This window comes from Muscardinus avellanarius (genome assembly GCF_963383645.1).
Source record: "Muscardinus avellanarius genome assembly, chromosome: 10".
NCBI classification, from domain to species: domain Eukaryota; kingdom Metazoa; phylum Chordata; class Mammalia; order Rodentia; family Gliridae; genus Muscardinus; species Muscardinus avellanarius.
In genome coordinates this window covers 112,717,628-112,732,282 of record NC_137796.1, presented here as the reverse complement: position 1 = coordinate 112,732,282, position 14,655 = coordinate 112,717,628, and the positions used below count along the sequence as shown (strand labels likewise).

Here is a 14,655-nt window from a genome sequence, read left to right as displayed (position 1 = left end):
GGCCAGTCTTATGCCCTAGAATAGTGGTCATACTTTCTCTCTGCAAGTCCATAAACAGCTCACAAGTAAGCACAGCGGCCTGGGCTGGCCCTCACACGCCCTTCTGGGCAAGCCCCCGCACCATCAGTGGCCCCGGGCCCATCTCAGGCACCACAGGGCCTGCACGGGGTGTCTCCTGTGGGCGTCTCCAGGCCAGACGACCCACAGCTCACAGCAAGTGCTCTGTAAATGTCCTGGTCCCCCGGGGAAAGGCCCCGCGGCAGGGAGCCCCAGGCCTGGCCGCCTGCTCACACCCCGCGCCCGGCCCCAGGCCAGCCTCCGCAGCTCGCCCTGCGCCCACTGGGGTCCCGGCAGTGCCTGGAGCAGCAGGCGCTCAAGCTGGAACAGCCTGGGCCGCGCACCCAGCCTCAAGCACCGTGGCCAGCGCGGGGAGCGGGAGTCGCTCCTGTCCAGCGAGGGCAAGGGCGGTGCGGACGACGAGGCCGAGGACGGCAGGCCGAGCACGGGCACACGGGACAGGGCCGCCTCGCCTGGGCCCCGCGCCACCCCGCTGCGGCGTGCCGAGTCCCTGGACCACCGAGGCACACGGGACCTCCGGCCCCTGCGGCCAGCCACCCTCCTGCCTGCCAAGTTCCATGACTGCAACGGGCAGACGGTAGCCCTGCCCGGGGAGTTCTTCCTGCGCATCGACAGCCACAAGGAGGGCGCGGCCGAGTTTGACGACGACGTGGAGGACGTGAGTAGGGCAGGGACCCGGCCCGGCCCACAGCCGCCCACAGCCCTGTTCTGGAATGACTCCAGGACTGAGGTGAGGCCCAGGTGCCTCTCTCATGGGGGATGCGGGGGCAGCGGGTCGCGGGCTCCAGGTGCCACGCTCTGTGGAGCCCGCCTACTCACTCTCCTGTTGCGGCGATGGGTGAAGCCCTGAGCCAGACCCAGGCTGGGTGGTGGACTCCCAGTGCCAGAGGCTCTGAGGAAACCTGTCTCTCCTCAGAGCTGCTGCTTCCGCCTGCGCAAGGTGCTGGAGCCCTACACGCCCCAGTGGTGCCGCAGCCGCGAGGCCTGGGCCCTGTACCTCTTCTCCCCGCAGAACAGGTGAGGCGCTCCCCGCCAGGGCCTGCCCCACCCAGCCACGCGGGGCGCCCCCCCCCCCGCCTCACGCCCCGCCGGCTCCCCAGGCTGCGGCTCTCCTGCCAGAAGGTGATCGCGCACAAGATGTTCGACCACGTGGTCCTCGCCTTCATCTTCCTCAACTGTGTCACCATCGCCCTGGAGAGGCCGGACATCGACCCAGGCAGCACCGTGAGCCGAGGAGGCCATGGGGGTGGGGGGGCAGGGGCGGGGCAGCCCTCCCACAGGCCTCTCCCCACAGGAGCGGGCCTTCCTCAGCGTCTCCAACTACATCTTCACCGCCATTTTCGTGGCCGAGATGATGGTGAAGGTACTGCCCCCCTCACCCCCTCGCCTGGCCCGCCCGGCGCCCCCCCCCCCATGCCCAACCCTGCGCCTGCCCCCCAGGTGGTGGCCCTGGGCCTGCTATGGGGTGAGCGCCCCTACCTGCAGAGCAGCTGGAATGTGCTGGACGGGCTGCTGGTGCTGGTGTCTCTGGTGGACATCATAGTGGCCATGGCCTCAGCTGGCGGCGCCAAGATCCTGGGTATCCTGCGAGTCCTGCGCCTGCTGCGGACCCTGCGGCCTCTGAGGTGGGGCAGCCAGGGGGAGGGGAGCCAAGTGCATCCCGTCCCACTAGGGTCTCTGCACCCGCTGTGCCCTGTGCCGGCACTGCTCTCTTGGGTGGGCCAACGGTGCATCCCTCTGCCCGGGTCCAGGGTCATCAGCCGGGCTCCGGGCCTCAAGCTGGTGGTGGAGACCCTGATATCGTCGCTCAGGCCCATCGGCAACATTGTCCTCATCTGCTGTGCCTTCTTTATCATCTTCGGCATCCTTGGGGTGCAGGTGGGTGGCCTCCCGGGCATGAGCTGAGCCAGGAGTGGGGGTGTGCGTGGGGGCCGGCCGGCCGGGGCGTGGCGCCCCAGGGTGACAGCCCTGCCTGCAGCTCTTCAAGGGGAAGTTCTACTACTGTGAAGGCACAGACACCAGGAACATTTCCACCAAGGCCGAGTGCCGGGCTGCCCACTACCGCTGGGTGCGGCGCAAGTACAACTTTGACAACCTGGGCCAGGTGGGTGTGCGGACCCTTTAAGATATTCCTTCAAAATGTCTGCTTTCCTTCAAGTTTTTTCTCTTTTTTTCCCCTAAATATGTTGATTTTCTAGAGCAATCTTAAGCTGTCTTAGGAAGATGTTTTTTCTCTATTTTATTTTATTTTTTATTTCTGCTCTAGAAACAGCAGGAAAATATATTCACTTATTTTCCACTTCAATCAATAACCGCACTTACAATCCTTTTAAGCTTCCATGTTTTTAAAACAGCGCTATTATTCATCTCCCTGCATAGGCGGTACAAAACAAACCAGGAGGAAAATAAACTGATAGTAGCCACACCAGGTTTTCAGTGTCTCCAAGTGATCTAACAAGGGTCTAGCAAAATGTTCTGTGTGTGTGGTAACTCTTCTCATCTCGTAGACTTGCTAGGGACAGACAGGATTACTTGCTTTACAAGAGAGGTTCCATTATATCCCCAACCCTTCCCGGATTGCTCCCGCTCCCGTGCAGGGGCTGGCTGGGGCGGGCGGGGCCGCGGCCCCCTGTTGGTGACGTCCTGCCCCGCAGGCGCTGATGTCCCTGTTCGTGCTGTCCTCCAAGGATGGCTGGGTGAACATCATGTATGACGGGCTGGACGCTGTGGGCATCGACCAGCAGGTGCGTGGGGCTGGGCAGCATCCCGGCCATCTGTGCCTGGGGCCGGTGCGACTTGGGAACCTTCAGCCCAGAGGCGGCAGTGGCCGAGCCCCTCCCTTAGGCGCTTCCCGGCCCTGGGGAGGGTCCCGGTGTCACCAGCGGAGGGGCAGTCGGACCCTGCTCTGTGCCGCAGCCCGTGACCAACCACAACCCCTGGATGCTGCTGTACTTCATCTCCTTCCTGCTCATCGTCAGCTTCTTTGTGCTCAACATGTTCGTGGGCGTGGTGGTGGAGAACTTCCACAAGTGCCGGCAGCACCAGGAGGCGGAGGAGGCACGGCGGCGCGAGGAGAAGCGGCTGCGGCGCCTGGAGCGCAGGCGCAGGAGTAAGGCGCTCCCCGTGGCGGCGGCGGGTCGGTACCACGCTGGACTGCAGCCCCACCGAATGGCTGTGCACGCGGCCCACCTTGCATGGAGCCCGCAGGAGCGGGCAACTGGGGCGCCCGCCTTGGCAGGAGGTGGGGTCCCCACTTGAGGGGCCCAGGAAGTAGGTGGGACCCCCAGGCCTCTCCTGCTGTCCGAGGGACATGCTCAGCCGTGAGTTCTTTCTCCACGGGGCCAGCGAGGCAGAGCGGACGTGGCTGGGCAGGGAGGGCCCCGCAGCAGGTCCAAGTGGCCTCCCTGCCGCTCAGATGTGTCCTTGTCTTTCCAGGCACCTTCCCCAGCCCAGGTACCTGCCCTGCCCTGCATGCCCAGCCCGCCTTGGCCAGTCGCGCTGCACGGGGAAGGGCCCTGGCCTAGGCTCGGCGGGGTGGACACAGGCTGGGGACACAGCCAGCGGGTGGAGAGGGCTGTGGCTGGGGGTCGGTGTCGGTCTGCTGCCCCTCTTTGCAGCTCGCATGTGTGCGTGGCTTTGCCGTGCCCAGGGGCAGGAGCCCCCGCAGGCTGTGGCTGCTCTGTCTTCTGCACGGCCACCGTGGCTGCTGAGCTGAGCCAGGCTCTCTAGTGGCGCAGGCATGCCGGACCGAGGAGCATGAGGGTCCGGGGTGGGGGTTGCTCAGTCGCACCTGCTCCCCCTGGCCCCGGGCCTTCAGCCCCAGCATGTGGTTCTGCAGCCGAGGTGGTCCCCAGGTGCGGGGCCGCCCGCCCGCACCTCACCAGTGGGAGCCCTAGGGGCACTGAGGGGGCTGCAGACAGCTTAGTGCAGACGGACCTGCTAGGCACACACGGGGAGGACACCCAGGGAAGGGCTTGTCTTCTATCATGACAGCAGTCAACCACAGCAGTCACGAAGGACCTCGCAGGATTGCTGGGGGAGCTCAGCCTGGTGGCCGGGGGCACCTCTGCCTGCATGTGGGCTCAGGCAGGGAGATGGGAGAGGGGCTGCCCTGGGGTCCCTCCCTTACCATCCAGGTGCCTGAGCCCTCATGCCGGCTCAGAGCGAACACAGGCTAGATAACTGCTGGCCAGCCTAGAGCCAGGAGGGGCCTGGCAGGACCTAGGCACGCCCACCCCTCTGACGCACAGGAGCCTCCTCTCGCCTAGAACAGGCCTCTTTCCAGGACATTCCCCCTCCAGCCTCGTGCAAACCCCATGGGCCTCCCTGGAAAGCCCGGGCCCTCCCGGGCCCCCTTCCATGCATGGCCTCCTGGAAGAGAAGGGGACGTTGGGGCACAGGGAGACCCGGGCACTCACCGGCCCCTCTCCCGCAGAGGCCCAGCGCCGGCCCTACTACGCTGACTACTCGCACACGCGCCGCTCTGTGCACTCGCTGTGCACCAGCCACTATCTGGACCTCTTCGTCACCTTCATCATTGGACTCAACGTCATCACCATGTCCATGGAGCACTACAACCAGCCCAAGGTGCGCTGCGCTGGCCGGGGCGGGCCCGTGGGCCAGACACGCTTCCCTGGGTGGGGCCTGGCCCAACCAAGGGTGCCCCTCATTTACGTAAGGAGTGAGAGCCGGGCGTAGGGGAGCATGATTGTAATCCCGGCATTCGGGAGGCTGAGACAAGAGGATCGCGGTTTGCAAGACAGCCTCAGCTACTTAGGCCCTTCGCAACTCAGTGAGACCCTGTTTCAAAATAAAGAATAAAAATAGGGCCGGGGGTGTAGCTCGGAAATCGAATGACCCTGGGCCCCATCCCCAGTGCTGCAAAATAAGGAATGAAGCCCCCGCAGCCCCTGGCCTGGAGGCAGCTCCCTGGCCTGGAGCTGCGGTGCTAGAATGCTGGCCGCTACCAACTGCTCTGTAAGGCAGCGGCTTTTTTTTTTTTTTTTTTTTTTTTTTTTTTTTGTGGGTCTGGCGATGGAACCCAGGGGCATTTGACCTCCGAGCTATACCCCCTGCCCTGTTTTTTATTCTTTATTTTGGAACCGGGTCTCACTGAGTTCCAGAGGGCCTAAGTAGCTGAGGCTGCCTGCGAACCGCGATCCTCTGGTCTCAGCCTCCCGAATGCTGGGATTACAAGCGAGCGCCCGGCAGGGCAGGGGGCTTAAATGGCGCAGGGACATGTGTCTGTCCGTCCCGAGTTGCCCCCCCACACACTGTTGGAGCCCCCAGGGGAAGCCCCAAGCCTGGCACAGGCCCAGAGTCGGTGCCGGGTGGCGGGCGTGGACCCCAGGGTGGCACTGCTGTCCACGGGCCAGGCTGGCAGTGGGCTGCGGGGTGAGGAGGAGGGTTGCGCAGGGACCGGGGCACCTCGGCCAGCCCTCCCTCTCTCTCCAGTCTCTGGACGAGGCCCTCAAGTACTGCAACTACGTGTTCACCATCGTCTTCGTCTTTGAGGCTGCGCTGAAGCTTGTGGCCTTCGGGTTCCGGCGCTTCTTCAAGGACAGGTGTGCGGGGCGGGGTCCCTGGGCGGCCCCGGGCAGGCCCTGGCAGGTGGCATGCTGAGCCTGGGCCCCGCCAACAGGTGGAACCAGCTGGACCTGGCCATTGTGCTGCTGTCCATCGTGGGCATCGCGCTGGAGGAGATCGAGATGAACGCGGCGCTGCCCATCAACCCCACCATCATCCGCATCATGCGCGTGCTGCGCATTGCCCGTGGTAGGCCTCCGCCGCGCCTGCCTCAAGCCCCAGGCCGGCCCCGGCTCCTGCCTGTGCCCGGCACCTGCTCTTGGCTTGTGTCTGAGACATCCAGCACGGCGGGGATGGGGCCGGCTTCCAGGCAGCCGCCGGGGTCGGGGTGCCCAGGACCCCCGGACAGTCTGGGGCCGGCATGACCACTAACACTTGGCTCCCAACTCCAGTACTGAAGCTGCTCAAGATGGCCACGGGCATGCGGGCCCTGCTGGACACCGTGGTTCAAGCCTTGCCCCAGGTAGGCTAGGGTCTGGGTACCGCCCGGGGTGGACTGTGTGCCCTCAGAGGGGCCACGGGAAAGCCAGGCCCACCCCTCCCTCACTGGTTCCCATTGTGGCTGAGGCCGGGCATGTGTGTGTGCTCAGCCGAGGCGGAGCAGGCCGCGTGTGTCGCCTGGGTCTCAGGGCAGCAGTTAGGATTGGTGTCTGTCCCAGCCAGAGCCAGGAACTGCTGGAAGCCAGGCTGAAGCAGAGCCTAGGGGGCCATGACCTGGACCCAGTGGGGCCGAGGTGGGGTGGCTGTGGGCTGCAGGCCATGGCTGGGACTCAGATGGCCAAGGTGGGCTTGCCCAAGGTCAGGGCCATGCCCTATACCAGCGGGGCTGAGATGGGCTTGCAACAGACAGGGCCGCAGCTGGGGCCCAGATGGCTGAGTGGGCTCGCCGAGGCAGGGCTGTGGACCCTGGTGGGGCCTTGGAGGGCTCAGAACTGCCGTCCCACGCTGGCCCTTGCACATCAAGCCAGCTCGTGGTCCTGTCCAGAGTCCATCTGATCACTGGCCACCACCCAGCCTGGCCGTTTGCCCCACCACCCATGTTCCTGTCCACCCAGACCCACCCTGACCCCCCACTCGCCCCTCACCCACCCACCTACTCCGCTCACTCCCTCCCCATCGGGTGCCTGCCCGCCCTCCGGCCCCACTCCCACACCTCCTCCTGCCAACAGGTGCCCACCCTGGGCATCACATTGAGCCCCATGTGGTGGTGGCTCCAGGTGCTGCTTGGCCCCCCACGCCCAGCCCTCATGGGGGAGGAGGGGTCCTGGGCGGTAGGGAGGGGAGCCTCAGGGCGCCTGAGTGCCAGGCAGGGCACGCTGGGGAGACAGGACCTCGCCTTGGTGGGGCTGCATCTGTTGAGCGCTGGCTTGCGGTCGTGCCATGGGACTGAGGCAGAGTGGCCCCTATGCAGGGGAGGGGGCAAGAGCCAGCAGGGACAGCCTCCAGGCCTCGAGCCACGGTGCCGAAGTGGAAGAGCTGGGGGAAGTAGAGGCTGGGGACAGGAAGGCAGGCTCAGGACAGGGAAGGGCCCTGGACGCTGGACGGGAGTTCTGAGGGCCCCGAGTCAGAAGAGACGCAGGACCCGGGAGGACCTGAGCCCGCCCGGGTGCCCTGCCTGGCACAGGAGCTGGGCCGCCCCGCGGCTGACCTGGCCTGCCTCTCTCTCGTAGGTAGGGAACCTTGGCCTCCTTTTCATGCTGCTGTTTTTTATCTACGCTGCCCTGGGAGTGGAGCTCTTTGGGAGGCTGGGTGAGTACCAGGCGGCCGTGCTGCACCCTCCGCCCAGGCACCACCGCCCACCCACTCACACACAGGCCTGCCGCCCGCCACAAGGGGACACGGCCAGATGCCGCCTGGCACACCCTTTCCCAGCCGCCTCATGGCTGCAGCAGGGGCACAGGCGCGTCTGTGCAGAGGTGTGCTCCGGACCCATGACACGCCTGTGCACACGCAGGGCCACACACACCTGCAACATGCACACACCAACACGTGCACACACGTGCTAGTATGTACCTGCAAAAGCAACGCTAACGTATGAATGCATATATGCTAACACAAACGCACGCGTGAGGTCTCACATGGCCTCCAGGAGGCAGGTGTTGGCAGCATGTCCTTTGGACTGTCACCTAAGACCCCTACCCAGTTCCAAGACAGTGCAGCCCAGTCCCTTCTGGGCCCCTGCTGGCTGTGAGCTCCCAGGGCTTGGCGGCCCTGCCTGGGAGATAGCTGGTGAGTTGTCACAGCCTGTGACTGCTGGGTCCGTGTGTGGTCCCACTCAGGCACCACACACACGCACTCAGGATAGACACTTCTGGCTCCTCCTGGGGCCCCAGGCCTCTCACCGCACCACGTCTCACAACACCGGGCTGGGTTCAATAGCCAGGGCCTCTTTGGGCCCCAAAAGGCCCCGTACCTATTGGCCGGTCCCATATGGCCCTGAACCCAAAGACCTGGCCTGGGAAGCGGGAAGGTGAAGTGCAGGCCGCACCTCCTGCTGAGGGTGAGGTGGAGCTGGGCAGCGTGGACGCCTAGGCCCCAAGCCAGGACGTGGCCTGTGCCGCCCCTGCGGTCCCCACCTGTGCTGCCCGGGGCAGCTGTGATAGAGGCCGGGCGGTGGCTGAGTGGACCCTCTCCCTGGCAGAATGCAGCGAGGACAACCCGTGCGAGGGCCTGAGCAGGCACGCCACCTTCACCAACTTCGGCATGGCTTTCCTCACGCTGTTCCGCGTGTCCACCGGGGACAACTGGAACGGGATCATGAAGGTACCGTGGCGGTGGGAGGCCCGCTGGGCGGCGGGAGGGCGGCAGGCGGGCGGCCTGACGTGCGCCCTGCAGGACACGCTGCGTGAGTGTGCCCGCGAGGACAAGCACTGCCTCAGCTACCTGCCCGCGCTCTCGCCCGTCTACTTCGTGACCTTCGTGCTGGTGGCTCAGTTCGTGCTGGTCAACGTGGTGGTGGCCGTGCTCATGAAGCACCTGGAAGAGAGCAACAAGGAAGCCCGGGAGGACGCAGAGATGGACGCCGAGGTGGAGCTGGAGCTGGCACAGGGCCCCTCGGCCCGCGCCCCGCCCACGACGCCCGAGAGCCCCCCAGGGCCAGATGCCCCCGCCCCGCTGGCTGTGCGCAAGGTGTCTGTGTCCAGGGCCTTCTCGCTGCCCAGCGACAGCTGCATGTTCCGGCCCGTGGCGCCCGCCACGAGCCCCCACCCTCCCCCGCTGCAGGAGGCCAGGCTGGAGGCCCACCTGGGCGGTGGCCCCTCAGGTGTGGCCCCTGGTGGGGCGGCGGGAGGGCGGCCGCTGGCGTGGGGCAGTGGGAGGCGGACGCCGGCCACGGGGTTCAGAGGTGTCCCTGCTCCAGGCCCGGCTGCCCACTCGCCACCCCCGGAGCCCGGCACCTCCCTTCAGGTGCCGTCAACGGCGTCCTCCCCAGCCCGGAGCAGCGACTCCCTGCGTGCCCCATCTCCTCGGATGGCTCCCCGCTCTCCCAGTCTCAGCCGGCCGCTCTACAGACAGGTAGGGGAAGGCCTCGCCACAGGCCAGGGTCCCCACCTGTTCTAGGTGGAGGGTAAGCGAATCGAGGCCCAGGGCAGGCAGGTGCTGGGTCCTTGGGGCTCAGAGTTTTCCTACTGTCCTAGGAAGATCTTGGGGTTATCAGGTCCAAGGGGGTTCTCCGAGTTTCCCTGGAAGGCCCCAGACTGTGACAGCTGGTCCCAGCGACCCAAGTCCCCATGGTGGCGGAATGCAGGCTCCTGGCTCCTCAACTGTACCCAGACCACCCAGGCTGGCCCATAGCCTCTGTCCTTCCTCCCCTGGCCCCTGCTCACATGGCCTGGCGCAAGACCCCAGTGTCCCCAGCCTGGATGGCAAGGGCCCACCTAGGGGAGCTGCCCACCCCGGCCTCCCAGGACCCAAATGGGGAAGGGTCCCTGGGTGTTGGCCAAGGTCTAGTCCACCATGAACCCATGCCCTTGCAGGAGGCCCTGCGGACCGAGTCCCTGGAAGGGCAGGCGAGCAGCCCTGGAGACTGTGCCCCGGACTCCATGGAGCCTGTCGAGAAGACCCCGGCAAGGCAGGCGTCCCTGCGATCCCCTCCCCGCTCCCCACGGCCCGCCAGCATCCGCACCCGCAAGCACACTTCAGGAGCACGCTGTGTCTCCGGCCGACCGCCAGCCCCCGAAGGGGATGAGGCAGAGCCCTCGGACCCCGCTGATGAGGAGGTCAGACACATCACCAGTTCTGCCTGCCCCTGGCCCGCGGCCGAGCCCCACAGCCCCACAGCCTCCCCCGTGGCCCAGGGTGCGGCGAGCAGCGGGCGGGACCTGCACAGGTTCTGCAGCGTGGACACCCAGGGCTTCCTGGATAAGCCAGGTCAGATGGACACACAGAGGTGGCCCTCCATGGAGCTGGGCAGTGGGGACAGCCACCCGGAGGCTGGGGAGGCAAAGGCCCGGGTCCTGGAGCTCGAGCCGGCCCTGGGGGCACGCAGGAAGAAGAAGATGAGCCCCCCCTGCATTTCAGTTGATCCCCCCGCAGAGGACGAGGCCTCGGCCCGGCCCCCTGCCGCAGAGGCAGGCAGCACCCTGCGGCGCAGAACCCCGTCCTGCGAGGCTGCCCTCCACAGGGACTGCCTGGAGCCCCCAGAGGGCCCCTGCTCCGGGGGGGACCCCACAGCCAAGGGGGAGCGGTGGGGCCAGGCCCCCTGCCGGGCAGAGCACCTAACCATCCCCAACTTTGCCTTCGAGCCACTGGACATGGGGGGCCCCATTGGAGACCCTTTCTTGGACGGTGGCCACAGTGTGATCCCAGAACCCAGAGCTTCCTCTTTGGGGGCCGCAGCACCCCTAGAGCCCCGGGAAGCAGAACTTCCTGTGCCCTCTGGGGACACCCCAGAGGTGGGGCGGGGACTGTTCCTTACAGTTCCCCAGACCCCTCTACAGACAGCAGGGTCACCCCCAGCCTCCCCGGCCCCAGGGCAGGGTGCAGAGGAGCCAGTGTAGCTGGGCTCGGCACGTACAGGACTTCACTCCTGGGGCCAGGGGTGCCCTGCACGGTGGCAGTCTCGGCAGGGCCATCGGTGGACCCCAGCTGGCGTCCCGCCGTGGTCAGAGGAGCCCAGGGCAGGCATCGGCATGGGGCCAGGCAAGTGGACGCCCGTCTGGGCACCGGGAAAGTGTGGGGAGCAGCTTCTGGCTCCCATACCCCTTCACCACATAGATTCAGTTTGGGGTTTTTCTGAATTTTGCTGCCACCACTGGGGCCAGGACCCAGGCCAGGAGGCTGTGTGCAGGGGGCCCGGGAAGCTCCTTGCAAGAGGCCCCGCAGCCTGTCCCTGCGGTCCCTGGAGCCCTGTAGCAGGCCCGGGAGTGGGCCTAGTGTGATGGGCTCGGTCCCGCTGCCACACCACAGCCGTTGCTCTGCCGGCATCGGCTCCATCTTCCTGTCCCTCAGCACCTTGCACCCACGTCACTCCCCGTTCCGTCCACATGGGTATTCCAGACACATCCCGGGGCCTCTGGGAACAGCCACGCCATGAGGGAGTCATGACCGCAATAAGCCGCCTGGCCCCGGCACGGCCTCCCCTCCGTCCAGGTCTGGCCTCGAGTTCAGTTGGCGTCCCTGTTTTGTTTCACTTGTTTTATAAACCCAGGTTAAATGTTGCAATAATCTGATGCAGAAAACTCGGTTTCTTGAGTCAAGGGACAGGAAGGGAGGGACGAGGAAAAGCAGAATAAACATTAACTTATTTAAGAAGCGTTCCTTTTACCGTGTCAGGGTCCGGGTAGAGGTGGGCATGCGCAGCTGGCTCTTGACCCCCAGGATGCAGGAGGCTGGCCAGCAGAGGGAGCCAGGGAGCCCTGGGTTTCCCAATCCCACACCTGCTTTTTCTGGGCTGTGGGACAAATCCTGTTCACCATATCCCAGATAGGCAGGGACACCGTATGGGCCCCGGCCAGACAGGGCAAGGTGCCCCCACCCCAGCTGTCCACTCCGGTTTGCAGCCAGGTAACATCCACCTGGCTGGCCAGAGGCCCTCCAGAGCCGTCCTATGAGCAGGGCAGGTGGGGGTAAGGCCAGCGGGGGGCTTGCTGGGCCTGGGGTCCCCCCAACTCCCCTGGCGCCCAGCCGTTCTCTGGGAGGGCTCCCCCAGCCAGTCACACAGCAAGTCTGGCAGGATGGGGATGACGTCAGGTGGGGCAAGCCTGGCTGCAGGGCTCAGCGCACCCTACAGACCTCCGGCTCTGTGGGGACCAGAGGTTCTGGGCAAGGGACAGGTCCAGGGGAGTCTAGGGCACCAGCCCTGCCCAGATACAGATCCCAGCCATGTGAGGACCGTGGTGTAGCTTGCTGTGCTGCGGGCTGAGTAGCTTCCGGGGCTCCCTGCACCCGCTCCCTGCAGGCAGCCTGCCTTCCTCCACCCTCACCAGGCTCTGGCCATGGTGGCCCCAGCCAGTCACCCAGCACTGTGTCCCCAGGAAAAGTCAGCAGGGGCCTCCAGGAAGCAGACAGGTAGGCCCTGACTGGAGAGGGTCACAGAGTGCCCGTCCGCACCAGGGCCACTCCTAGTGGTCCTGGGGGTCTGGAGTACAGAGCGCTCTGCCCTGCGGGAGAGAAGTGGGGGTGAGTGGCCTTCAGCTGTCCCTCGTCGCCTGGTGGGCGGGTGGATCGGAGGGCCTGGGAGGGCAGGGCAGGTGGGTATGGGCTGTCACCCCTCAGAGAGTGGCCAGCTGCAGGGCCAGGCAGTGCCAGCCCACCCAGCCCCTCCCCAGCCGAGCCCCGATGTCCAGCGTATCCTCCCGAGCTTCGGGTGCAGGCAGAAGCAGCCACCAACGTGCCGGGGCCTGAGCGAGGGGCAAGGACTGTGGGCAGCTTGGGCTTCTGCCCTCTGCGCTGGGAGGTGCCCAGCACACTGGAGACAGACACCCGCAAGGCCCCCAGGGGCTGGTCAAGAGGGCAGACTTCAGACCCCCACCGGGGGAAGCGAGGAAGCTGCGTGTCCACGGAGGTATGCACAGACACGCAGGCGCCTCGCCATGGCTGGGCTTAGGGAACCTCTGGGGCCAGTACCAGACAGTCTGGTGGCCAGGAACACCCTGAGCCCTGGCGCCGCACACGGCCACCTCTGCTGGGCAGATGGTGATGTAGCCCCTTTCACCCAAGGGGAGACTGAGGTCAGAGGGTTCCCTGGCACAGGAGCAGGTCAGAGGCTAAGCAGATCCCCGCCCACTGTGCAGCACCGCTGAAGCCTAGCCTGGACATTCAGGCTCCTCCAGACACTCGCCCTGAGCAGCAGGGCCTGCTGTGAGCACCCACAGGGGCTGTGCAGGGCCTCTGCACCCTCTGCATGTGGAGACTGACCGCCACAGCCCCCCGCAATACAGTCCCTTGCTTCCAAAACTAGGGGCTAGCCACACCCTGAACCAGAGGGGCGTTGGTGGGTCCCCAGAGGCTTCCTGCCTGCGGCCCCACCTCCTGGAAGCCTTCCCTGACCACCCCTCCCCATCTTCTAGGGGGCATCTCTCTTATATCTTCAGCACCCCACTTGCAGGACCCTCCTCAGAAACATTGTGGGTACAGAAAAATGACAGCCCAGAAGTGCCGGTGCCCAGGCCTTGGCCTTTGAGCACGAGGCTTCACGAGGCGCGGCGGGGCTCCTTGGAGATAGGGGTGCCAGGCAGAGGCTGACATCCCCGGGGAGCAGGGGCTGCAGGGGCTCAGGCAGCTGCCAAGACACAGTGGCCGGGGACAAGTGGCGGTGACTGCCTGGCAGAAAGGGCCACCAGCCCTTTCAGGTGATGGATGTTTGGAACTGGGCAGAGGCGGTGTCACCCAACACAAATGTGCCAAGCACCACCAGCTCACTCACTTTATCGTGGCTAATTGTATCTTATCATGATGTAAATTTCACCTCAATAACTTTTTTTTTTTTTTTGATGGTACTAGGAGTGGAACCCAGAGGCTTTCTACCTCCGGGCTATACTCCCAGACCTTTTTTATATTTTATTTGGAAACAGGGTCTCGCTAAGTTGCTGAGAGCCTCACTAAGTAGCTGAGGCTGGCTTCGAACCCGTGCGATCCTCCTGTTTCAGCTTCCCAAGCACGGGGATTATAAGCGTGCACCACCACGCCCGGCTCACCTCAATAACATTTTTAAAAAAGCTTTAGTCGCAGAGGTCAGGGCAAAGGGCCCCCACCGCGCGGATCCAGGTCAGTGAGCTCCCGTGCCGAGTACCTGATGCAAAGCTGCGCAGCCATCACCCAGCCAGCCAAGGCTTCCTGTCTGCCTGGGACCTCATGACAGCTGATGGGCCAAGCTCTCCCACCCCTTCCCCAGCCCTAAACCACGGGCCAGGCTGGAGGATCCACTGAGACCCTTGAGGTCAGCATTCCCCGTAGATGAAGGGAAACTGAGGCACGGGAAGCTGCCTGGTCACCCACAGGCAGGGATTGGCCTCCACCCCAGCTCCTGGCCCACAGCTGAGGCTCAGACGCACAGTAGACCGTGAGGGACCAGCAGACCTGCCCTCTGTGGTGGCCGGGCCCTCCTCCTCCAGAGCCCACACCCAGGTGCTGCTGGGGGGAGGCGGGACTTCCGGGCAGCCCCACAAGGAGAGCAGGGTGGGGGCCAGTGTCCCCAGCCCGGGCCACTCCCACATCACCCAGTGGAGGGCAGGATCTTCATAGTACCAGAGCCTCTGAGGTCCAACCCCCCAGGCCGTCAGTGGGTCCCCACAGGAGGGGGCCCATACCCCTCACCTGCCCTGGCTCCATTGACCCATCACTGGCTCCCAGCAGAGCCCTCGGCACCCCGGGATCTCAGGCCTGCTCTTGAGAAAAACACCCCAAAGCACCCCCTGGACGCCCCCTCATCTGGCAGCAGAGCCTAGGGCAGCCTGGCGCTCTCCTGTGGCGACACATGGAAACCGTGCGCCCCGAGCCTGCCGTGCCCCTCACCACACGGACCAGACACCGGGCACATGTGTGCATGGGGAC

At 65.2% G+C, this 14,655-nt stretch overlaps 1 protein-coding gene across 2 annotated transcripts in view; it reads left to right on the top strand.

Moving 5' to 3' along the window:
• Positions 1-10,661, top strand: part of CACNA1H (calcium voltage-gated channel subunit alpha1 H) — a gene marked incomplete at both ends in the record, with an annotated part of 52,138 nt that extends 41,477 nt beyond the window's left edge. The window contains 19 exons of one of the 2 annotated variants that reach the window (XM_080704107.1): positions 311-736; positions 995-1,095; positions 1,179-1,302; positions 1,373-1,441; positions 1,519-1,703; positions 1,830-1,956; positions 2,057-2,182; positions 2,733-2,822; positions 2,995-3,187; positions 3,514-3,531; positions 4,514-4,665; positions 5,533-5,642; positions 5,720-5,853; positions 6,057-6,127; positions 7,335-7,413; positions 8,306-8,427; positions 8,500-8,926; positions 9,023-9,177; positions 9,639-10,661. In XM_080704107.1, the coding sequence (XP_080560233.1) occupies positions 311-736; positions 995-1,095; positions 1,179-1,302; positions 1,373-1,441; positions 1,519-1,703; positions 1,830-1,956; positions 2,057-2,182; positions 2,733-2,822; positions 2,995-3,187; positions 3,514-3,531; positions 4,514-4,665; positions 5,533-5,642; positions 5,720-5,853; positions 6,057-6,127; positions 7,335-7,413; positions 8,306-8,427; positions 8,500-8,926; positions 9,023-9,177; positions 9,639-10,661 (3,732 nt within the window). The remainder of the gene's footprint in view (positions 1-310; positions 737-994; positions 1,096-1,178; positions 1,303-1,372; positions 1,442-1,518; positions 1,704-1,829; positions 1,957-2,056; positions 2,183-2,732; positions 2,823-2,994; positions 3,188-3,513; positions 3,532-4,513; positions 4,666-5,532; positions 5,643-5,719; positions 5,854-6,056; positions 6,128-7,334; positions 7,414-8,305; positions 8,428-8,499; positions 8,927-9,022; positions 9,178-9,638) is intronic. The other variant, XM_080704108.1, reaches the window with a different exon arrangement.
• Between the last annotated feature and the right edge of the window lie 3,994 nt (positions 10,662-14,655).